At 45.0% G+C, this 26265-nt stretch overlaps 1 protein-coding gene across 1 annotated transcript in view; it reads left to right on the top strand.

Moving 5' to 3' along the window:
* The window catches only part of galnt9 (polypeptide N-acetylgalactosaminyltransferase 9), a 70652-nt gene that overhangs the window by 5920 nt on the left and 38467 nt on the right, over positions 1-26265 (top strand). Inside the window, exons 2-4 of the mRNA XM_056592775.1 lie at positions 4169-4352; positions 15277-15443; positions 22519-22693. Coding sequence (XP_056448750.1) covers positions 4169-4352; positions 15277-15443; positions 22519-22693 — 526 coding nt within the window. The remainder of the gene's footprint in view (positions 1-4168; positions 4353-15276; positions 15444-22518; positions 22694-26265) is intronic.

Below are 26265 nucleotides of genomic sequence, written 5' to 3'. Positions count from 1 at the left end.
ACACCAAGCTACTCGAAGTTACACTGCAAGCTTCGATATTGATCGTCCTTGAAAGCATTTTTACGTGGGACCGCGTCACAAAGAGCATGGTTTTCATTGCCCGTGCCCGTTATAGTTTGTTGAGGACATCTGTCAAATCAAATGAGGTTGTTAGAGTCACAGTTGATACGTATAACCCACTGCCTTATTTGTGTGTGTGAGTGTGTGTGTGTGTGTGTGTGTGTGTGTGTGTGTGTGTGTGTGTGTGTGTGTGTGTGTGTGTGTGTGTGTGTGTGTGTGTGTGTGTGTGTGTGTGTGTGTGTGTGTGTGTGTGTGTGTGTGTGTGTGTGTGTTAGTAAACACTCACACAATGTGATGACATTTCACAGGACAGTAGTAAAAGGTTGTGGAAAGAGATGTGGACTCTAATCATTATGTCTTGGACAGCATCGACTGAAGTCCCTGTTTTGATGACTTGCAACTTGACTAGACAGAATATAAATGACTTGAGACTCAACTTGGACTGTGAAGTTAAAGACTTGTGACTTCACTTGACTTCAGACATGATGACTTAAATAGATTGTCTATGTTGATTTTATAGTTTAAGTTTCAATACAACATATCAAATATACAAAGTCTTCAACATTTTCTATGTTGACATTACAGGTATGTAATTGGATGTAATGGCCCTGTCATGATTTGATGACTACCCTGTCAGTTAAGCTCCTTGCTATGACATTGACATGATTGGTTGACTCACTAATCTACCCAATTACCGGAATCAAATGTTGGCCTTGTAGCGTTACGTTTCTGCAAACCTTGGATTGGGTTGAAGTGACTCCACTAAATGGGACCAAATGATCTTGGACTTGCTTGAGATCTCGACCAAATGACACATGAGTCTCATGTTTTACAGCCCTGTGAAGTAGTATCTTATCTCTACACAGTATATCCTTTGGCCTTACACACGTAAAGATACAAAAATAAATGTAGTAACAATTACACAAGGAAGGTGGATTCAGCTGTGAAAATCATTCAACCATTTCTTGGTATAAAGCACACTTTCCACCAATATATTTTCTTTGTGATGATTACAAAGTTATATCTGGCAAGTTGGCTCTCCCACACATAAAGCACAAAAGACAGTGTTATTATTTGTTATTATCATGTTCGTATGCTTGCAGTCTTGAAGCTTTCAGGGAAAATCACATCCAAGAACGGCAATTCCGCTATCAACAAATCAAATGTGTGGTTCAAATAGATTCTCTTTTCTTTTTAGCCACAACAGCAAAACAGAAGGACAGAAGGAAATATAATTGAATCCCAATGTTTTTCTAAGCAGTAGTTAGGACATACGAAAGGCCTAATCACATCCACACATGTCTAAAGCAATCATTACTACTACTATGAAGAGATCATTAGTGAGTGTGGTTGTGAAATACTGATCGCACCCCACATGGTGAAACAGGGGACACTGTATCCCGGTGTTTCTCGGGAGGGGCCACGCTAAATCCCTTCCCATAATGCCCCTCCCCCCCCCCCCCTCCCCATTCTGCCGGAGAGGACAAAAACAATCTAAACCGAGAGAGAAAAAGTAATTAGCGAAACAAAAACTGGCAGGAAGTGAGCCTGCGTGTTCTTAAACTCACAGAAGAACGCAGAGGTCCCTTCCGGGGTTCTCATCCAGGGCTCTGGAGAGCATCTGCGTTATTGTATGACTTTGGCTCCACCCGCCAGATGGCTGAACATGGACGCAGCCCCGCCTCCCGTGTTCTGAGGTAATGCCACTATACTGGCGATATGGAGGGTGGGCCGTGCCAAACGGCCTCTCGCGGGGAAACGCCAGTTTACATTCAGCCCCCGTTACAAACCTCTACTAGCACCCAAGGGCCTGAGGCTGTCCAAATATGGCCATTACCCTGCGGTTCTTCCTGTTCTGAGGCTGGGAGCTGAGTCCTCCGTGGGTATTTATGGTTTGGTTTCCTTTAGGGGGTGGTGTGTCGATCTGGGGGGTAATATGGGGAACAGGGGGAGATATATTTATACTTTCTGGTGGAGTGCGTCCAGCAGAGCCATTGATCCGGCGTCGGGCAGCCGTCCTGAGGAACTGCCAGAGATTTCCTCGTTCTTTCATTTGTCAAATGAAAAGAATAAAGTTATCATAAGACTTGCGGCTTAGTCAGATTGGAAAATCAGAGGCAGCCAGAGCGCAATACGAATCCAGTCAACAAAACACCATTGTTAAGGCACACACTTTGATGTCCCCTCAGAACTTATTCTATTCGTCTGTGAAATCCTTTGTATCTCAACGCTATAAGCAGGCAAGCCTCTTCTTTGATCACTTTGATGGAAAATACATCCAGATTCTCTGTCTTTCTCCTTTTCTTTGGAAAGTGTCAAACCACACAAAGGGGGGATTGGACGTTGAGTGGTGCAACTGGTGAATGATTCTAACAAGAGTGTCAGGGGAAATTTAAGATGTTAATTAAATCTAAGGCCAATTACCATCAGGCTTGATAACAAAACATACATCCGGGATGACAGGGGGTGGAAAGTGTGGTGAGCTAGGGGGCTCCACTCCCAGACGCAAATGACTTGGTTCAATACACAATTTCTTCGTCATACCTGGTGGTGTCCTTGAGCAAAATGCAAAACCTCTTCCTGCGCCATAATGGTAAATTTTAACCCACTGTATAAAAGTGCCTGCAATTACTCACTAGAAAAAACATGTCCACGATAGGCAATGACAGACTCGAACGTTGCTGGAGTTATAGAAATATGCATGTGGCTTGTTTTTGGGGATGGACTCATTCCATTCTGGTAGAATGGTGTCTGCTGTCCTGCTAATAGGGCCTTTATGGAGCCCTAGTAATTACCTGAACCACTTAAACCCCTGCCAGATTCTTTACTTACACTTAGAGCCACTTAGTGGTCTCATTCAGTTCCTCGCAGGTCCCGGGAGAACCAAAGGGTCAAGTGGAACCACTGGTTCTGACTTGGAAGGGTCTCAAAAAGTGGAAGGACGAATTGGCTGTTCTCATTTAGTCGTTGAACATTGCCAGCGTCTGCACTTTGAGTCATCGCTGACCTACCAACTTTTCAAAGATGCCTCCTGTTGGCTGGTCTCTGACGGCCTTGTCTGTTTCCTTTCATTGGGCATGGTTTATGCAGCAGATTGGTCAAATAGATGAAATGTAAACTGATCAAATGTTTCACATATTCGTTAAAATAACCAAACATTATAAATAAATATAAACGTAGCTATAATTTACATTCAACCATTTAAAGTATAATATACGGTCAATAATGATTTTTAACGTTATTGTTCCATCTGCGTTTAAATTAAAAAACTCATGTTGGGGAATATTATTAGATGCATTGCTTGTCATTTTTTTGGTATATTCACATTTTCAATCATTATCAGTAAGCTGTTCTTCTGCCCTGGCCCCCACATTTCCTGGGATTGTGGGATTAATAAAACACACCTTGGCTCACCTTCATCTCCTCACATCGACTCCCTGCTAAATATATAAAAACACACGGACGTGAGGTGCGTGGACGTGTCCCCAGCCCGGTGACATTCATGTCCATGTGGGTCTAGTGATGCAGGTGACAGACAGTGTAATGATGCCCTCCGGATGAGGTGGGGGTGGGGTGGGGGGGGGTGTGTGGGGGGTCCACTGGGTGTAGGAGCTGCCAAGCACCGCGCTCCCCACACACCCCACACACTCCACCCACGGCCCACGACTGCCAATCAGGTGTCCTCACCGCAGGGGCTGAGAGCCTTGCACCTGTCCTTCCCTGGCAGGGTGTGGGCGTCCGTCTCCATGGGTCTGGCTCTTTTATTTGGGTTTTCGTCTCCTCAAATCTATGTGTGGATTTGTGCTTGTTGGGGAGCTATTTGTGTGTGTGGGAGGTGTGTGTTTTGTGTGTGAATGTGTGTGTGTATGCGTGTTTGTGTGTTTTTTGAATCCTTGCGGAAAGATTCTGAGTGTGTGCCCCAACGTCTGAGCATGTTGAGCAAGATGCTACTACCTACCTGCTAATTACATTGCTGATTGCGATAGTCTTTTGCTTGGAACATGAACAGGATAAATATCAGGATGGGCTGCCTGTTCGTGTGTTGTGTGTGTATTCATGTTTCTGGGTTGCTGTTGATGTTGTTGTTGTTGTTGTTGTTGTTTTGCAGGCCTGGCGAAGCCCATGGGCCTGGTTGAGGGTCCGGGGGGCCTGGGACAGGGAGGGGCCGCAGCCACGCTGAGCGAGGGGGACAACCGCGACGGCGACGGCAAGTACGAGGAGTACGGATACAACGCCCAACTCAGCGACCGCATCTCGCTGGACCGGAGCATCCCAGACTACAGGCCCAAAAAGTAAGTCTACTCCATCCCCCACTGGAGGCCCAATAACTAGGTCCACCCCATCCCCCACTGGAGGCCCAATAACTAGGTCCACTCCATCCCCCACTGGAGGCCCAATAACTAGGTCCACTCCATCCCCCACTGGAGGCCCAATAACTAGGTCCACCCCATCCCCCACTGGAGGCCCAATAACTAGGTCCACTCCATCCCCCACTGGAGGCCCAATAACTAGGTCCACCCCATCCCCCACTGGAGGCCCAATAACTAGGTCCACTCCATCCCCCACTGGAGGCCCAATAACAAGGTCCACCCAATCCCAGAATAAAGGCCCAATAACTAGCTCCGAGGCGGTGCAATTATATTCTCATATTCTGAATGTGAGAAAGAAAAAACATAAGAAAGGAGTTGAATCATCCAATTAACACCCTCTGACAACATGTGTCTGTGCGAAAATGAAGATTATAAGTGCACTTTTATTTATTTTCTTATTATGATAGAGTTCTTTAGTCTTAACTAAAATACAGGCAAAGCTAAAACGATACTAATGATCGCAATCTATAAATAACGTTAATTTTTATCTACATAATTAAGAATTAGGTATTCAGAGAATTAAATGGAGAATATTGTGATCATGGTTTAGGGATTCTTCTCACACCCAGCTCTACTCCCTACCATCCTCCCCACTTCAGAGGAATATCTCAAAGTGTCTAGTAGAATATCAGTTTGGGTCCCATCTGTTTATAACTTCGCCTCAGCTGTTTGAATTTTTTTTCTATCAAACACTATGCATGAACTGCCATGATCTCTGCCATAATGAATTTGTTACATCTGACTAATTCAGCAGGAAATTAGACTGGATAAGGGCGTCGCCGGGTCTGCCCAGGCAGCAACCTACCGGTGTTGTCGATACCACCCAATGTTGTTAACGCTACCCCATGGTGTCAATGCAACCAAATGTAGTCAACGCCACCCCGATTTGTTAGCGCAACCCAATGTTTTCAACACACACCCCACGTTGTCAATGCAACCCAACGTGGTCAACGCACCCCTTGTTGTCAACGCCACCCAATGTTGTCCACACCACCCCCTTTAAATTACACAATGTTGTCAACCCCACCCCATGTTATCAATGCAACCCAATGTTTTAAACCCCACCTCATGTTGTCAAGGCAACCCAATGTTGTCAATACCACTGCATGTTGTTAACACAACCCAATGTTGTCAACGGCACCCAAAGTTGTCAACACCATCCATGTTTTCAATGCCAACCCATGTTGTTAGCGGACCCCGTGTTTTCAATGCACCCCAACCTTGTCAACGCCACCCAATGATGTCAATGCTATCAGATGTTTTTAACGCCACCCAATGGTATCAACGCCACCCCATTTAAATGACACAATGTTGTTGAAGCCACTAGTGTTGTAGACGCTACCAGATGTTGTGTTTGTGTGTGTGTGTGTGTGTGTGTGTGTGTGTGTGTGTGTGTGTGTGTGTGTGTGTGTGTGTGTGTGTGTGTGTGTGTGTGTGTGTGTGTGTGTGTGTGTGTGTGTGTGTGTGTGTGTGTGTGTATGTGTGTGTGTGTGTGTGTGTGTGTGTAGTCTGCAGTGTGTAGTGTGAGTGGTATGTGTGAATGCGTGTGACGTGTGTGTGAATGTGTAATGCGGTGTGTCTGTGTGTGGTGGCTGCATATTCTGTTCTATTCTCATCTATTATGTGTAAATGTGTAGCATGGTGTGTGTGTGTGCAGTGGGCTGTGTAGTCGGTATGTAGTCTGTAGTGTGTTATGGTGTGAGAAGTGTGTTGGAGTGGTGGTAATCAGGGCTGCCAATGGCACTTATGTCACACGGTACGAGGGAACAATAGCGACAGGCTGATCCGCCAGGAGGTCTTCAGACAGCAGGAAGCGCTGTTCTGTGGGCTTTTTAGGGGAAGAACAATTCATCCCATCCACAGTCTTTTGTTCCCCCCGTTCCCCCTTCTCTGGCGGGAGGATCAGGCGCCAGGCGGAACGGAGGGATATCAGGGGAAGGGTAGGGGGACATCGGGGAGTTCGCTAATTAACAACGTCAGCTGAGAGCGCTTTTGGAACAGAGCACTATCAGGACATGAATTTGTTACATTTGACTAATTTAGCAGGAAATTAGACTGGATAAGGGCGTCACTGGTTCTGCCCAGGCAGCGGCCCACCGGTGTTGTCGATACAACCCAATGTTGTTAACGCTACCCCATGGTGTCAACGCAACCAAATGTAGTCAACGCCACCCCGATTTGTTGGCGCAACCCAATGTTTTCAACCCCACCCCATGTTGTCATCGCCGTCCGACGTTGTCAACGCCACCCACTTTAAATTGCACAATGTTGTCAACCCCACCCCATGTTGTCAAGGCAACCCAATGTTGTCAATATCACCCTATGTTGTCAAGGCAACCCAATGTTGTCTATACCACCCCATGTTGTTAACACAACCCAATGTTGTCAACGGCATCCAAAGTTGTCAACACCATCCATGTTGTCAATGCCAACCCATGTTGTTAGCGGACCCCGTGTTTTCAATGCAACCCAACCTTGTCAACGCCATCCAATGATGTCAATGCTATCAGATGTTTTTAACGCCACCCAATTGTATCAACGCCACCCCATTTAAATGACACAATGTTGTTGAAGCCACTCGTGTTGTAGACGCTACCACATGTTGTAAACACCACCCAATATTGTCCACAGAACCCGTGCTGTAAACGCTACCTAATCATGTCAATAACACCTTTGTTATACACGCCACTCAATGTTGTAAACACCACTGTGTTGTCAGCACCAACCATGTTGTCAACACCATCCATGTTGTCATGACATTTTTTGCTTGCATTGTTTTCGTGTTGTTTTGCTGTGAGAGGTTGTTTTTGTAACATTCTTTGGATGCAGAAAAAATCGTTCTATATCCAGCACACAAGGGCTCTTTTGTATGCTCTTTGTAGAGCTACATGCTACTCTTGTAAATAAACATACTATCACCTGCTATATTCTCTTGTTCTAATTCATAATCATGAACTGCAAAGTCAAACAAGGACATCTATTATCCATACGATAAAAAGACATGATGATGATCGACATTCAGAAGCTATGTTGAGGCACAATGGAGCTCAATATGCTCGCCAGCCTTGCACTGCCTACCTTTCCACTGCCGCTCTGCGTGTATTCAGCACTGAGGAGGCAGCTCTGAGATCGAGGTGAACATAAAAGCTCTGGGTTTGTCAAGTGGAAGAACTCCTTCGCAGCAAAAATGGATCATCACGAAAATAGCCCTGAATAGGTCGCTAGCCATGGATTTCTTTCTTCTGCACTGCATTTGGCAATTGACTAGGCCAGAGCGAGAAAGAGTTAAAAATGTCCCACTTTCTCATCAGCGAGGAGCAAAACAAGGTGTTGCCGAAGTTGAAATTACACTGTACGCCTTTATTTATTCAGGATTTATTAATCTGTTTCCGGACCATGTTCAATCGAACGGGTATTCAGCCAAAGTTTGGTTAGCTTAGGGAAGGCAATGATTTGTGTCATAAAAGATGCATGGCTGGATACTTGTAATGAGTCAATCAGTAATGGTAAATTAATGGAAAAGAATACAAACATATATATATACAAACGTACATTCATACACATTATGTATGCATGTATGAATATGTTTTTATGTATTCAAATCTAAGAGCACAAGAAGAAAGGAGAGAAGTATGTGTGTAACTCTCTGTTTCATTTTGGCTTGTGATCCAGCATGTCTTGATATCTTTATTATCTATCTTCATAAGGAAGATATCACTCCTCGAACAACCTCAGTTTGGCTCTCGGTCCAGCGGTGGAGATATTGATTCCACAGGGCTCATGCTTTGTTAGATTTATTCTCATATCTGCCCTCTGCTGAACCAATTCATAATCATTGTAGTCATTTTGCTCTCCCATAATCCTTTGTGTTTGTCAAAGAGACCGATTTTGGCTCAGACAAAACGTACAATCCCTACCAGCTTCCCCCTGGTTTGTAAATGAATATCGGAGGTGCGTGCTCAGGCACCTCCTGTGTTGACTCTGAATACAGACGTATAACAACCATTTGAATGCTTTGTCTACATTGTAAAAAATAGTCCAGGACTTGTTTGAGAACCTCAAACACGACGCACTGCTTATCCTAAACAATACAAATAAAATAGTATACATATATATTTATATATATATGTATACATTAAACCGTCTGGCAGTCCATCACGTTTTAGAGGACACAAAGACAGAGAGAGAGACACAGAGCGAGAGAGAGTGAGAGAGAGAGAGAGAGAGAGAGAGAGAGAGAGAGAGAGAGAGAGAGAGAGAGAGAGAGAGAGAGAGAGAGAGAGAGAGAGGGAGAGAGGGAGAGAGGGGGAGAGGGGGGGAGGGGGAGAGGGGGAGAGAGAGAGGGAGAGAGAGAGACTCTACAAACAAATTTGAAAAGGGACACTCGTAAATCTCACGACTTGATAGAAAATGCAATTTATTGTGTCGAGCTCCCCTTCGCCTTCCCACTCCCCTCCCCCCAACCCCTTCTCTCTCCCCTTCATCCCCCGCGCTCCCGGGGAAGAGGATTCATATTTCATGTGATGAAATCTCAGTGCCACCTTTGTTGCCTGCCTGGTTTATACTACATCAAAATTGTTGTTAAGCCCCAAAACTGTACTGATGTACGGAGGGATGCGCTACTTTCCTGGGGGACCTTTGCTCGCACCGTCTGTTGGAGGGTGGAGGGGATGGTGGGGGGGCGGGGGGGTGATAAAAGCACTGAGGAAGTCCGGACATAGAATGCCACCTCACTTCCTCATTCCCGTAGCCTCCTACAACAGAATAGGATTGCATGGTCTTGGTCGTGTTTATTATTAAGCAAAACCTCTCTCTCTCTCTCCCTCTTTTTCTCTCTCTCTCTCTCTCTCTCTCTCTCTCTCTCTCTCTCTCGCTCTCTCTCTCTCTCTCTCTCTCTCTCTCTCTCTCTCTCTCTCTCTCTCTCTCTCTCTCTCTCTCTACTTCTCTCTCCCTCTCCCTTCCTGTTGCTCTCTCTAGACCTCCCTCCCTCCCTCCTTCCCTCTCTTCCTCTCTCACTCTCTCGGTCTCCCTCTTTCGCTCTCCCTCTTTCGTTTTTCTCTCTCTGGCTTCCTGTAAATTGTTGGTTGTGAATCCCTTCTGGATGGCGATTGGAAGAGGTGGGGTTTGGGGGCTGGGAGGGTTGGTGGTGGATGGATGGATGGTGAATTGACACAAGCCAAGCGATTATCTGTGTACAAAGAGGAGGACGCTCCCTGATTGGAGCAAGCTAATGGGAATTTTCACTGCGAAAATAAATACAAGGTGAAAAAAACAGAAAAAAAACAGAGAAAGGTGGGCGGCTTGGAGGGAGCGGGCCGGCGGGTTGCGTGTGCTGAGGGGGAGGGAGAGAGGGCAGCCGTGAGGGAAGTATGTCTTAATCTGGTGCTCTGTTTCTGTCAGAACTGGTTCCAGGTCAAATTATGAGTGCTGGCCATTGCGCCCGCTCCCATTACAAACAGATGAGTCCATCGTTCATCCTGTTATGATCACGCAGAGCACCCAGACCCCGCACGCGCGCACACACACACACACGCAGACACGCACACTCACACACACTCACACTCTCAGACACACACTGGCCCAACAGCCCGCAGACAGCTTCCAATTTAAGGGTAAGCGACGCCATAAATTGGATCCAACAACTAGGGCAGCAGGACCACAATAACAATTTAGGTTTGTCTGTCTTGAAACCAGAATTGCAGAACACTGCGCTCAACCAACCAGACTAGGAAGTGATGGAGGAGCCCTGGCCTGCCTGACTTTCATATGAAATTACTGTAAGATATTACGATAAGATATTGCTGCGCTGATATTCATTAAGCGCAGGCTGGCAGCCAGACAGCTAGCTTAACGCGAGGGAAGCATACATCATCAGGGTTTGTTTTTGTCGAATCTCTGTGACCCTGTGGCGTGGCGACATGAGAGAGAGGCAGTGGCAGGCTTATGTAGAGCCCACCACCCCAACACCTCACCCCGACTCGCTGCCAGATTTGTCATTTAATTTATAGGGCTGGCAAAGTTAAATGGGAAATATGCTACAAAAGGCCATGAGAAGGAACAAGGGAAAGGGACTGGGAGGGAGGAGGGAGGCTGGAGCAGAGGTACTGGTGTGATAGGGTGGAAGGGCTATCATTCACTAGGCTGGTGCACGTGATTGGATTACAAATGAGCCGGGGTTTGGGACTGGAAGTGTAGGTAGACACTCTGAGCACCCTCCATCATAGGTACACTTCCTTTCTTCCTGTTAAATGTATGCAAGGAGTGAGAAGACGGCTGGTGATTGATGAGTTCTTTTTACTGCCTCGAAGGTTTGCTCTCCCGTAAAGTGAAAGATATATCCATATATACATACAAATATATATACACACACATATATATATATATATATATATATATATATATATATATATATATATATGTATATATGTATATATATATATATATATATGTATATATGTATATTTATACATATATATACATATATATATATAGTTTATTCAACTGCTGCGTTGCATAAACACTGACTTACGGATGATGATTTTCTGCCAATAGAAAGGGGTGGTATATTTTGTAAATGGCTACCAATGCAGGAACCTGGCTAGCGACAAACTAATGGTGTCTGAGCCAGTTGCGGTATTTGACAAACAAAAGCCTGACAGAAATGAAAACAAAAAAATGATCTTGTATGGTGTATGTTGGATTCATGCAGTAAAAGCTGAGGGAATATTTATTCAGTTAATGGATCATACCAAAGAGAAACAGTCAGGGCACAAAGACCAAACAATCCCTGTGCAAAACTAGAATATTACTGTTATTGTAGTGACAGTACAGGATTTAAAACTCCAATGTTTCAATTTGTTCTCTGTTTAATAGGTGAGAAGGGGGCTATCTCCTGTCACTCTGCTATAATTCTTGTCTATGTTTTCATTGGGGTGAGAACTTGCGATTAGAGAACAGCTATAGTGCCAGGCGTGTGTTGTTTCAAGCAAACAAACACACGTACACACAAAACTGACAGACACTGGCACAAGCACATGTACACATTTACACCGCTTTTATTATGGTTTCAAACATTCAATAGCATAAACTGGAAGACTCTTCCTTTGCAATGGAACAAAGGTAGTTGTAGAGCCCCTGAGAAAATACTAAACTAACTACAAATATTAAACTAAATAATCCAGAAGTCACCATACCAACGCTTTTATTTATTCAAATGTGTGTATGCTTATAACTTCATGACTAAATACATATATAATATTAACAGGCAACTTATGTCCACATTCTTCAACAATAAATAGAGGAAATAGTCATAATGCTTCTCTAAAGTGTTTTTTTATTGAAAGTTTGTTTAGATGCTGCAAAGTATTTCTCAAGTAGTTTGCTTCATAGTTTGCATTGTAAAGTAAGCAAATAAAAAGAGTCATTGTGTGAACCATTGAATTTAATTATAGCAACATGGAGTTTGGTTATGTTTGTTGAGGGCCACTTCTATGGCAATCAGAGGTACCAAATGTGTTTACAAGTGTGTGTAGATCTATTTGTGTTTGTATATGGCCATCTGACACTGGGCTGTGTACAAAATAATGCAGTGTCCACTTATTGTGAAACCTGAATGTAAGCAGCTTTACATCAACACACACAAACACACGCAGACACACACACACATACATTGACAAACACATGAGACATACAAGAACACACAAGATCACACACAGACGCACACACAGTGTAGACACATTGCCACGAGCGCATCGCAGCAGATAAGTACACAGGTCTTGGGCGTGCACGTTGTAGCGCGTGATGTAGCGCTGACATCGTGCTGGGGGCTCCATCTGCCTCTCGGTGGCTGGGGTGCAGGAGGACAATGACATCACACAGTGCACCTGGCTGCCATCGCCCCCCACAAACCCGCTTCAGCTGATGGAGGTCACAGGGAGCGCTAGAAAGACGTGCCGACAGTCGCTCAACGAGTCAGTCTCCAATTCCAGCCTATTGCTAACCCGATGTAACCTCAGACAGCCCTTTGGACGAGCTAAACACAGAAACGTAGATTAAACACAAACATATATATCATAGCCTAATGTGCATAAGAGTAAATCCTCAAAAGTAATGTCACTGTCAGAAGGATGTCTGTGCTCATGGGCGTGATGTTAAATTAGGTTTGGAGAACACGGCGGACACAATGCTAAACACAGTTCCATAGTACAAACACTTGATGCAGAGCCAAAATACATCAGTGTTAAATAATTCAGGTTGTGAATTACGAGTTCTATTTATCAGCACTTTGTTAGCGTTTAACACGTTCAAACAGAGGTTGGGGTAATATGTGGGAAGAACATTGGTCTACTTTGTGTTTCATTTTGTTTTGGCCTTGTGGAAGAACGTTCCGTGGTCGAACGGTCATCATGGGGTCGTACTGTTGCCATAGGGATACGCTCCTCTGTGTGGTAGAGAATGGCAGTCACGTTTGAAGGAAACCGCATAAGTCAAATGGAATGCCTGGCAAAGAGGATGAGGATACGGATTGATGGCCGACAACAGCAGTTATCAGTAGAACCGTTCTGATGGGACAGTTTTTTCCCTATGTGCACGCATCACTACACTCATGTTAATGACCGTTAGAGAAACAGAGAGAGGGAGAAAGAGGGAGGGAAAGACAGAGGGAGAGTAAATGTATATTAATTTGCATGGCGTGACATGCAATTCATTCTCATTAACTGGGTCATTGAAAACGGCAACAGGCAACCGGAGCCCCGATCGCTGCTCCACTAAAGCAGTTGCCATGGCATCCTGGCTTGACAGGGTGTGAGTGAAAAATAAGACAGAACCAGGCAGATTGAGGTATGCAGTGCAGCAGCATCAGCAGGAGAGAGAGACAGAGTGGCCAGGAATTGCTAGGTGTTCTGGGAGAGGACAGACGGGTGTCATTGGGGGGGGCAGGTTTCCTCCCCGTTGAGCCGCTGGGCTGCTGGAGGAAAAGACCTCCGTCAATGTCATCCCCAGGCAGTTGACTCCGGCGCCCGCTGGTCGCATCCACCTCCATCAGTTCTCTGAAAGTCACTCCACTTCACAGCAAGCTCAGGGCAGCTAACAACAAATGCTACTTGAGGCTGTATAAGTAGCTAACAACACACGGTGGCAGGTGCTACTCTCTCAAGTTTCTTTCTGTTTCACTACTTTACTTACGTGTACGTTTGGCTCTCAGAGATGCTACCGAACAGCAGATATTCTGAAAAGGGTTCGAAGATGTAGTAAAGTGGCATTCAGAGGCTGTTTTGTTCCTGTTTTGTTCCTGAGGCGTATTTTCAATAATACAACAAATAGTACCTATCAAGTCATCTGATTTGACAAGAGGCATTCCATGTGTGCTATAATATAACAGCACTGGGACTTTTAACTATGCATGTATCACTCAGCCTTACAGGTGTTAGCCAGTAATTATCCTACATTTAAGACCGTAAACTATTCACTCATCGCAATCACACATGCCACCAAAGCGACTTTCAACAGACGCTTATTTCACTGGGCACACATTAAATGTACTCTCCGCAGATAAATGTACATAATGAAAAGTAGCTGGCCTGGTTTATTACTGTTTACTAAATGGCTCTTGTAGAACTGCTGTAATAAAGTAATAGCACACTTGAGTTGATGTCGTTATACATTGACCATCAGCACAGCTGGGATTATCTTTGTTGTGCGGCCTACGGCTTTGTACCTACGACCAAATGACAGCCTTGCTGATATTCTGTCTAACAGCCGCCCCTCTGATATAAAGTAAAATGGGACATTTAGGCAGGGCAAAAAACGTAGGAGGGATGGGATTTGCACATGCAGGGTTTGATCACTCATTGTGGGATAGGACTTACAGCCTACTGCTTACTCTCAAAGTAGATCACGCCCCAAGCGTGCGGTTGGTGGTAGGAACACGAGGCACGAGGAGCCCAGACTTGGGAACACAAGCACACAGAACAAATATCTGTTTTAGAGGACGTTACGTTGCTCCCATATTTCATTCAGCTGTATGTTTGAGATGAGTTGAATTGATAACATGAATGATAATATGGTCTGAGATGTAATGAGCTATAACAGGAGTGAGGTACTGTATTTTATGTTTGAAGGTATGCAGGCCTATGGCGTCTACCTTCTATTCAAGCAGGTTAGTCCCTCGAGTTTAAAACTCTCTCCCAATACGGTTCAGTTCTGCTCCATAGGGCACAGTGTATCCAAGGCTGACAGCCATGGCTTGGCCTTCGAGTAAAGAGAGTGTTCCTTTGATTTGTATTTTATTATTTTGGAGCTGATAGCTTTGAGCAGTAAATTAAATCACGTTGAACGCACGCAATTTGCCCTCTTTTCAATGGTTGGGAGAATGTAGAGAAGTTCATCTTAAACATAATTATTTTGCTTGTTTGTTTAATATGCTTGCAGACAAACACATTTAGAATTACCACACTGATACTGATTGCATATGTGTACGTGTGTGTGAATGTGTGTGTGTGTGTGTTTGTGTGTTCTTTGTTTTGTGTGTGTGTGTGTGTGTGTGTGTGTGTGTGTGTGTGTGTGTGTGTGTGTGTGTGTGTGTGTGTGTGTGTGTGTGTGTGTGTGTGTGTGTGTGTGTGTGTGTGTGTGTGTGTGTGTGTGTGTGTGTGTGTGTGTGTGCGTAAATGTTTCGGCTTGTGTCTGTGTGCATGTGTACGTGTTTTGGTTTGTGTTTGTGTGAGGGTGAATGTGTGGGGACAATTATGTGCAATTAGTTGTGCGCTGGAGAGGCATAATTGCCTGCTATGTAGGACTACATTCTGCATATCAAGTCAGCCAATGACAACAGTTTATCTCTCGACAGGTGCAAGCAGTTGACCTATCCGGAGGACCTGCCTCAGATCTCGGTGGTGTTCATCTTTGTGAACGAGGCGCTGTCCGTCATCCTGCGCTCCGTGCACAGCGTGGTCAACCACACGCCTGCACACCTCCTCAAGGAGATCATCCTGGTGGATGACAACAGCGACAGCGGTACGGCCTTTAATAGCTTTGAATAGCATATGTTAAGCCTATACGAGCATCTACAAGCCTGTATTAGCTTATAGCCGATGTTAGCTTCTACTAGGACCTACTAAAAGCCTCTATAAGCTTCTACTACCAGCTACTAAGAGCCTATATTTGCTTCCACTAGCGTCTACTAAGAGCCTGTATTAGGTCTAATAGCATTTACTAAAAACCCACATTAGCATATACTAGCATCTACTAGCATTTAATAGCATCTACTAGCCTGTAGCACCTACTAGCAGATAAGGCTACTAGCAGTTATTAGCATTTACTGGCTACACCCACACACACCCACCCACGCACACACACACACACACAGGTGAAACTGCTCTTCTCTATTGCGGTGCTGAGGTAAGCTTGGAAATACACCAACTGAACTCATCTAACTAGTACTGATTCATGGAGTCAATAACCGACTCAATGTAATCTAGTTTAATCGTATGGGAATCTCTCAGTGCAATTAAACGATGGATTTGTTCCAGTTCTCCGCATTCACATCCTGCCCACAGAACAGACGGCTTTACCAGACGCTGACCAAAGGGGTTTCTGGCCATATGAAAATACTCAAAGATGTGATTTTGGATATGCACTACCCTTAATCACTCAAAGTAATCAACTTAAAAAACTGGCCAATATATTTGACCCGATCCTACTCCATCTCCACTTTTTTTGCTGTGTAGCCTACCCGTGTTTTTTATCCCTTGATTTCAGTCCTTTATGTATCAATGTCTATGTGTGTGTGTGTGTGTGTTTGTGTTTGTGTGTGTGTGTGTGTGTGTGTGTGTGTGTGTGTGTGTGTGTGTGTGTGTGTGTGTGTGTGTGTGTGTGTGTGTGTGTGTGTGTGTGTGTGTGTGTGCGTGCGTGCGTGCGTGCGTGCGTGCGTGCGTGCGTGCGTGCGTGCGTGCGTGCGTGCGTGCGTGCGTGCGTGCGTGCGTGCGTGCGTGCGTGTGTGTGTGTGATGATGTGAGTGTGTATCTGTTAGTGCTCCCGAGTAACATTATGTTCACCCAGAAGAACATCATGTTTTAAACCAGGCAAAAACCTCTCCTGTCAGAATATCATGAAAATCCCCCATTGTCGGAATATGATAAACACGCTGCCCATCCTGCCAAATAGTGATGCTCAGAGTCCAATTCACACATTAGCCACTCCAGGCATTGATCGTTGCATTGCTTTTGCTATTTTCTCACTGGCTCTTCCAGTGTCGAGCATTGAAAGTGCTTGGTTGTTATAGGATGCTTCTGCCAGGATCCCCCCCCACCCCCCCACCCCCCCCCCTACACCATGCCTTTCGAACGATGTACTGGAAGCCAGTACAGTCTCGATGTGTTTTTATGGGCCCCGTATAAAATATTACATGACTGGCAGCAGCACATTTATCTAGCCTAATTGCACCATATGCAGCTTTTACAACGTGCCCCCAGTGAGCGCGTGCGGGAGGAGATATAGGACCGTGGCGTGGCATAAAGAGCGGCTGCTCATTTTGAACCCATTCAAAGCAAACAGGGAGTGGGTGGAGAGTCTCAGGGGGTCTGTACTTGATTAACTCTGAAGCGATGGCTGTGCGCATTAGTCCTTTCATAAAGTCTTAATCAGAGTTTTTTGTTATTGTTTTAAGAACATAAATGTATTCAAGATTAATTTAATTAAAATGTTCAATTCTAATCTTAGCGATGCTAACTCACATTTGTCCTTTGATACTACTACTACTTTCTTCTCAACTATTATTCATTTATATGTTAAAAAAAAATGCCGACTTGGTTAAAGGAGTTGACGCAGCAGATTAATGTGTTGATCAGAAAATAATTGGACCTTTACAAAATACTTTCAATTGTATAATTCAAAGTTTAGATGCTTGATTATGACTAAGGATGCCCGGCTTTTGGCTTTCACTTATTTATCTTTCTATTTCTTATATTATTTGATAGTATTGAAGCATAATTCGTTTGTCTGTTTCATAAAGCTTAATATTGTTCTATTTAGTACATATTCTTAAAAATATGAATATTCTTATTGTTTGATTCTTCTTTCTCACTAGGTCTAGGCCAGGCTAATACCTAAATTGTAATTCATATTGTTTGGTAATAAGTGCGGTCCTTCTGTGCCATTGGCTGTCTACTTAACAAGTAATGAACCATTGTTCCTATGTCAGCCACCCACCTCAATATAATTATCTCCAACCCGAACCTGAGCCCAATTCAACATCTTCTTAGCGCTTTAGCAATCCAGTAAATATGCACTCAGCTACTTAAAGAGCTCAGTAATGTGTGTTTCCTGTCATGAATGCTTGTATCCATTGGCTGTTCATCGAGAAGCATACTTTGTTTGGATAGCATGTTTGTGAGAGAGAGAGAGAGAGAGAGAGAGAGAGAGAGAGAGAGAGAGAGAGAGAGAGAGAGAGAGAGAGAGAGAGAGAGCGAGCGAGAGAGAGCACATGTGTGCATTCATAAGTGTGTGTGTGTGTGTGTGTGTGTGTGTGTGTGTGTGTGTGTGTGTGTGTGTGTGTGTGTGTGTGTGTGTGTGTGTGTGTGTGTGTGTGTGTGTGTGTGTGTGTGTGTGTGAGAGCGAGAGTGGGAGACAGAGCGTGTGAGACCTGAGCTTTTGATATCTGTTCAGGCTCTGCAGACACATGCACTAACTCATCAGCGTATAATGTTGCAGGTCCACTTATTATGTCGAGGCAGTGTCTCCCATTCATCAAAGTCAGTCTTTCAGACCAGAATATGGTAAGAGGTAGAAGTAGTAGACTTTAGCAATTAGTATAATGTGTCCTGGAGTCGGGCCAGAAACAGACAATATGCCACTAAGATAAGTTAAAAAGAAGCCTTGATTGGATTAGCTGGGCTGTATTGTCTCTAGTCGATGCACATATCTATGTGAGCGTACGTTTGTGTTTATCTTAGTAGCTTGTTTTTTGTGTGATGGAGTTATAGTAATGAATAGGATGGAGAGAAAGGGAGGTTAGCTAGCCTAGTGGTCAGGGAGTTTCTCTGGTTCTGGGCACGATGCCTATCCTGTATCTGCCAGGGTGTACTGCTTGCAAAGCGTTCTGAACAAAAGCATCCGTGACCAAACAGTAAATAGTAGAACTGCAGAGAAGGTTCTCCAGAGTTACTGTTGAAGAAGTAGCATTGATGGAGATCCAGTGTGTGTGTGTGTGTGTGTGTGTGTGTGTGTGTGTGTGTGTGTGTGGGGGGGAAGGGGGGACGCTTTGTTCTCCTGCCCTTTACTATCCAAACTGTGGTGTATCACTGTCTCCATGGAGACAGGAGTAGCCTGGCCGATTTCAGCGGAGGATGCCCGTCTCTGTGTTCCACAGTCCTGGGCGTTGTGAGCCAGCGAGTGGGTTGGGGGTGGTGTTGGACTAGGTTCCAGCCCGCACTTGGCCCTCCTACACTTGGCGTGGGCCGACAGGGCCCCCAGCCTCCCTTCGCATGGCAGAGGCAAACCAAGGCATAAATAAATAGACTGAAAGAAGAACAAGCAGGAGTCCACACCGACTGATCCTTCCCCCCTTCCCCCCTTCCCCCCAATACACACACACAGTCTTAAAAGGCTGCCATTTAAAGCCAATGAACAAAGGAGTAAATATCTGCCACCCCCACCCCCTTCTTGGCCTTTGCCCAACAGTGTAGTGAGGCTGTCGCTTACCTTTTGCCACAGGTGAAGTGACATTAACGTGCAGACGTGGGAGCTGCTTTCATTGGCTCCCGATGAGTCTCAGGGTTGGTGAACATGCATGGCTGACTGTGTGACCTTCTAACGCGGGCCAGGCCTGTCCCTGCTCATCTCCACCGTGGATCTGGGAGACCAACAATGCCAGAGCCAGACTGTCTGCAAGCATAATGAGTCAGACGCAACGAAAGGCTGTTTAGCCTTGTCTGCACGACACCTATCTTTAGATGGGACTCCTGGTGACAGCTAATGCCGTTGATGAGGTTTATTCACATTATTAATACCATCTGACAGTCTCGGAGATGTGTGAGCGTTTGGTTTTCAAGACAGAAGACTTAGCCTTCCATCTTGGAAAGATTGGGTGTATTTTATTTGATTGACTACGCTAGACGTACAATTTACTCAGTTACATTACTTCAGAGTTTGCGCTTACATATTTCAGAGCTCACAACCCTACCCCCCCTGTCAATCTATCAGATTGTATGAATAACATAACATAAGAACAGATCAAAGTTCCTTTGATGCTGGTACAGAATCACATAATGAATCACATTTCTGTTACTGTATCTTGGCAATATCATGGCTTTAACTGGCTTTAACTGGACACTCAATGCTTAAGGTGGGAAAAAAGCTAAACTATAACAGCTATAGCTACTATATAGTTTAAATGCTGTTCAGCTGTTAGCAATGTCTAAATGGTAAAGATTCAGAGTAGAGAAATCACACATGACCAAGGCTAACTTTCAAACACGTGATGGTGTTTAGTTGTAGAGAATCTATACGTTTTCCTTCCAAATAGGGCAAAGCAGGATAACACTCATTGTGACGTGACATCTTGCCATGGCAGAGATTACCTCTTCAAAGCGAAGTGGGAAATCTCCTTTCAGAGCGTGGTTTTGCCCACATGGTTCCCGCGATGGCAGGCTGACGAGTCGGCCTGTTTGATGTGATATCGTTGCTAGTGTGCAGAACGTCATACGGGTAATGTGCTCAGAGTTATTTCACAAGTATTTCTCATCATTGCAGAGACTAGTTATCAAAGTAACTTCAATCTGATTTGAGACACGCAACGATCGCTATCCGTTATCACACAACTACACAGAGATTCATTCCATGTGTACTATGTTGCTTTTTTGCACCATGCCCTCTTGGTTCTGAGACATCTTTGTTGTGGCTTATTCAGAAGCAGTGTGGGGCATTGTATAAATAGGGAGAAAATCAATGAGCAAATATCAGAGGTTGCAGAAACTGACACACAATAAGGGACATTGCGTTCATCTCTTGTTGATCTAAAATAAACCATAGTTGTAATTCATGGAGCGCAGCCAGGTACGGCAGATGTAATGTATAGGTTCTTTACACGTGTGGGTGTGATGGATGTGGCTTTAGGCATCTGTGTCTCAGTGGCATTCCATCACACCTACGAGACAGATGATGCAATACTTTGCCATAATATTGTAACTGCGTGTCCCTCGCTATATTTGTGAGACCAAGTCACACATAAACGTTTTATTTGCAGCTAGGCTGTATATATATATAGAGCTTAGCTGCAAAGAGTGTGTGTTATTATTTTTTGTCATAGTAATAGTAGAAGCAAGAGTAGCAATAGTAAAAGTATTCCAATTATTATTATTATCATTATTATTATATATTTGTTATATAATTGTATTATCATTATTATCATCATAATAATAATAATGCATTGAAATATCTTTATTTAACAAGCATGCATTTCGGTGCATATTCAGTGAATTCAAATCCTATATAACTCTCGTAGCACCCTCCCAGCAGCGTTGCATCCTAAACGATAGCGTCCCAAAGCTTCTTAAAGCCTCTGAAACTGGCACAGCTCTTTGTGCAGCCTGCGTTCCACTTGATTACTCCCTTCCTGATGGAGGCGTATTTGTTTTGCCCCACGTTACACAGACTCTGCGCTCCAAACATATTTCTGGGTCGATAACTCCCTGCAATGAAAAAGAGTCCGGCTTGCTATTTGCGTATTTAAAGGACCATAACTTCTCTCCTTTTCAACAAAGGTCAGTTAATAAATAAGGCAGTTAATATCTGACGGACCTCATCCGATTGAAACACTTTCTATACTCCACAGGTGTGAATCTCCCCTGGAGGTTAATGCATCATTTGGCTATGTGCACAATCAGCACCCTACTGCCACTCTACAGGAATTGCACAAAGAAGCCAGCTCTGTGCAGAAAAGCCTACAGGCCCTGAGGGGTAGAGAGGGAGATAAAGAGTAATAGAGAGAGACAGAAAGTAATAGAGAGCATAAGGGGAGGGGGCGAGGGAGATAGACAATGGCCAATCTTTCACCACTCACTGGCCGGCCTGAATTCTGTGTCAAACATTCTCAGGGTAGATGGCTTCTCGGGTCACTGCTTCCATATTCACAATCTTCCCTCTAAGAGGGACCGCCACCACAGCTCTATCAGGTAAGGCCTTTCAGACAGAAAGATAAGAGTACTGACAGTCCTCTCTGGTGACAGTGTGGTGGTGGCGCCATGGCAGGGATAAGACAGCACCATATACCCCCACCGCCACTTCCCCCAGCTCCAGACCGCGATCAATGTCGTGAGAGAGACTCCACCAGGATCCAGAGCTCCGGTGCAGCACGGATAAATAGCACCCCACCACGCACCACCAAGTCCTGATGCAGATCCCCGACAGGATCACCCAGGCAGTAACCTTGAAGGGGGGGGGGGGGGAAGCCTGAACAGACTTCTCCCATCGCCACCACCAACAAAATTGAGACAGCAATTTTTACTTGCCGGTAGGGTGGAGGTGACAGCCGCTCGCGTCTCTAAAAGCCCCCCTAGTAGAGTGCTCACAACCCCCTCTGAAAGGAAGTCATCCGCACTGAAGTGCACTACCTCAGAGTTATAGAGCAACCTGGAGGAATTGTGCATTTGTCCTTGACTCCCCCCTCCTTGTCTAAAAGTGTTCCCTTTACTCCATGTTGATCCCTGCTTTCCATTTGGGGCGGGATGGAAGGTAGGATGCAAGGCTGGGGTTGATATTATAGCGGCTAGATAGTGGCTAGAGTGTTGTGGCTCACAGCCAAGAGGTACTGCTTTCAATCCCCAATGTCTGCAATCTACCTGTAGGCATCCTTGAGAAAGATTTCTAACCTCTTTCTGCTCTTCATGACCTATTCGGAAACCACTTTGAGTCACTTTGGATTAAAGTGTCAAAAAGTGTAAAATGACAAAATCGTAAATAGTTTCCTTGCTTTTCCTTAATTTGTAAGGTAGGAACGTGGGGGTTATCTCTATGAATCAAAAAACCGCCTGCCACCATGAAGTGAAGCATTCGGATCTATTCTAAACATTTTTCTCTTTATGTCATCTCACAGTGGAGCTCAAGTTCAACCTTGACCAGTATGTGAACAAGCGCTACCCGGGCCTGGTGAAGATTGTCCGGAACAGCAAGAGAGAGGGTCTGATCCGAGCCCGGATCCACGGGTGGAACGCCGCCACTGGTGCCATCGTCGGTTTCTTCGATGCCCACGTCGAGTTCAATACTGGCTGGTAAGCAGACGAAAAGGTCACATTTAGAAAACAAATGACCGGCCTTGCTTTTATCCTTGGTAGTTCAGTCTCCCCCCCTTTTCTCTTCATGTTCAATGTGCTGCTCTGTCATCTCACATTATTAGCAATGAAATATGTAGTTTAGGTTTCCCTAGGAGCGCTTTGACACAGCGCCAGGATAGGGCGGCGAACTCAAGCCGTGCCAGTTCTAACTGAGACAGCAGTTTTAAGGCGAGTGACCCTTATAAAGATATAAAGGTTTGTCCTTAATAAGCTTTCCCTCACGTATCTCCCTCTCTAAACCGTGGGTAATGGTCCTTGGCGAGTGCCAAACGAGACCACGTCTGTGTTACAGTGACACTACAGTACAGTGTCAGGCAATACGTACTGGCGGCAACACAAAAAAAGCCCAGCCAAAAGCCATTATAAGTGAGGATGATGGTAATTAAAGCAGAACAGGAATCCAAATGTGTGGGTTTTTGTGTTTTTTTTCCATGTGTGGTGTTTTCGCTGCCAGGTGCTAGGCTTATGAAACGACCGCTGGGGCTCTCAGTCCAATGTGTGGCTGCCACTTAGAGTTGCCCACCAAACAAGTCACTCAGGCACATGTAATTGGCACCTAATTCAGAGCTGTCATCCTGTCAAGGGTTTCAAGATGGAGTGCAGCTTATTTTCTTCCCAGGTTGGCCTAACTGGGAGATATGGAGGAGGAGGGAGGTGGAGAGGGGGACTGTTTGGGTTATAAAATGCCTGCACCATCCGTGGCTGAGATTCCACCAGTTCCCCACAGACAGATGATGGGAGTTGGTTTTGCCGCAGGTTTAAACCTGCGGCGTAAAACAAATACGACACGATTAATGTTTTCAATTATTTAAGGGTGGCAAATGATGCCCTGATGTGTTCAGCTCATTTTGTCGTCCAGTACATACGATGTGGAGGCTGTGTATACCTCTTTGCCAAGGGGGGCAGCCTTTCAATCCCCTGTTAAACCACAGCTGGGGATTGGATTGGCTCAGCAGAAAGGGCTGTCGGGCCGTGCTGTTCTAGCCAAGGCAGCACTGAGGGAGTAGGTGGATGGCCGGTGCTAAGTGGTGTCCTCACTTGTTTTCCCCCCATCTGTTACCGTGCTGGAACGGATGTGGCTTTCTCCCCCACCCTCGATGCCTACCAAACACACCGCTCCCTGCCCGGCCGGCACTCTGCACAACACTCAACAGCCGCAACAACAAACCCCTCTGAACGGAGGCCCTCTCTGAAGTCAATTTTAAAATGTTAGTCCAAAGCTTACGTCAAATAAATATTTTTTTATTGTTCTGTTTTTGAGAAGAACACAAAGTACGAATGGATATTATGTGTATTGCTGGAATTTAAATCCTGTAGACCTCTCCCTTGGGGATGGAACATCAAACCAAATAGCCATGCTGTCTGTGAGGTGTGTGTGTGTGTGTGTAGAGTCACTGTGCGCGCTGATGTGTTCAGCTCATTTTGTCGTCCAGTACATACGATGTGGAGGCTGTGTATACCTCTTTGCCAAGGGGGGCAGCCTTTCAATCCCCTGTTAAACCACATCATCCACCAATGAGCGGCGGTGACATCGTCTCCACCCCGCTCTGAGGGCTGTCACCTCCGCCAACCCCACCACCACCACCACCACCATCACCACTACAAACTCCGACAGCCAGGCTGCTCGGTTCTGATCACAGCGAGCCATGCTGTCTGTGAGGTGTGTGTGTGTGTGTGTGTGTGTAGAGTCACTGTGCGCGCTGATGCGTTAACAGGTGCGGGGAAAAATAAGACAAGAGGAGCGGAAGCCCTGTGATTCGTGACAGGAAGACGCCGGAGAAGGGATTTGGTGAATGAGATGATAGGCGCGTTCAAACCAGCATCTGTCCTCTTCTCTGTCCTTTCAAATGTCTCTCTTCAAAAGGAACATGTGTTTACTACCGTGTGTGTGTGCCTGTGTGTGTATGTGGTTGCAGTCTGTTGAAGTCTATAAGCTTTGCCATCACTGTTTGTTGGGGGGAGTTGCTCAGTTGGTTGCATCATTTGGTGGTTTTTCATCGCTTCAAAATGTTCCCCGGCAACCTGTTTATATATATATTTTGGATTAAATATATTCACATCTAGATCTCTGCTCTTAATCCAGGCATGAGTAACTGCATGTTGGAGAAAACTCTCCAGTAAAGAAATACCGGGGAACTTGAAAGAGTCCCCTCCTTGCTTCCTAATCATTTTCCCATCAGACTTTATTGTGAGTCATTGTGTTCCTCTTCTCTAGAATGGTTCAAAATCTCTTTAAATATATATTCACTCTAGGAAATCCCTCTCTTCATTACTATGAGTGCTCTCCCATCGGTGAGGACAGGATTAGCAAACTACAGTCATACACTGGTCAAAGTAAGACGGATGCCCCCACTAGTTCCTGTCCCCCGTCCTCACCTGGACGACCTTGTACCCACTCCTGGTGCACGCAGCTGGAGCCCCAGTTGTCAGCACTCATTTATAAGCGGATGATTCATTCCAATAACGCCTCACCCCTGGGGTGTGGCTTAGTGGGGCGAGCCCTCGGTCAGAGCTGCTGTTAGCACAAGCAGAGCTGCGTAGCGATGCATTTTGACAGGTGTTTCAGACTAGCCTAATGAGGAAGAGGAGCTAACTAAGTCTTATACGTGTCAACGCATTGATTGGCCTGAAACAAAGATACGGGATTAGTGGCCAGCGCTAATTACTAATATTGGGTTGGCTGACAGTGTGTTTATTATTATTATTATAATTAAAGTCTTTAATCCATCTGGGTTTGAGAGAGAGAGAGAGAGAGAGAGAGAGAGAGAGAGAGAGAGAGAGAGAGAGAGAGCGCCTCTACATCCTTAGTATAGTGAGGTAGTTGAGAGCACACAGCAGGCGGAGCTAGTCTGTAGCGCATCCGTCTTCTAAGAAGGATTAATCGTGGTGAAGTGGGAGTGAGTGTTGAGGACGATGCCGGCGGAAGCACAGCACTGCAGAGGAGAAGTCTGAAATAAATTGATATTTATGCGATTTTTCCTACTTGTATGTTGGCCTGGTCTGAACATCCTGCATTGTTGCCATCTGGAGTTATTCAAGATGATTTGGACAAATAGGCTGAGTCGTAATTGTTTTTATTTCAGATCGATCCTACGTCCTCTGAGCCTTTGGTGCTTTCAGAGTCTTATTTTAGGACTCATAATATCTAACGTCTTAGCAGTTTTCATCCCACTCAGTTGTTCTGTAAAGGGTCAAATAAGGGAAGGGTTTACTTGGTTTATAAATAATATTTACACATGAAAGGGGCTCAAATAAACATATTTCATGAATATAGTTTCAAGAATTAAAATCCAGTGTACAGGAGATTGTATTAAAACCTCTTTCCTGCAGCAGCTTTCATTATAAGCAAATAAGCGAAGCCACTTTCAGCTAGTGACACATTATTCCACAGTTATTTATCCATACTTTGAAGTAAGCCTGTCTTTTCATTTTGTTTTCACATGTTAGAACAAGTGCCAGCCCAAAGAACACTCATCTTTCCAACTTTTTGCTCTCAATTTGTAATTTGC

The sequence above is a fragment of the Gadus chalcogrammus genome, chromosome 6, assembly GCF_026213295.1.
Source record: "Gadus chalcogrammus isolate NIFS_2021 chromosome 6, NIFS_Gcha_1.0, whole genome shotgun sequence".
Taxonomy (NCBI): domain Eukaryota; kingdom Metazoa; phylum Chordata; class Actinopteri; order Gadiformes; family Gadidae; genus Gadus; species Gadus chalcogrammus.
The sequence above is the reverse complement of the archived record's forward strand: the minus strand, read 5'-3'. Positions and strand labels throughout refer to the sequence as shown.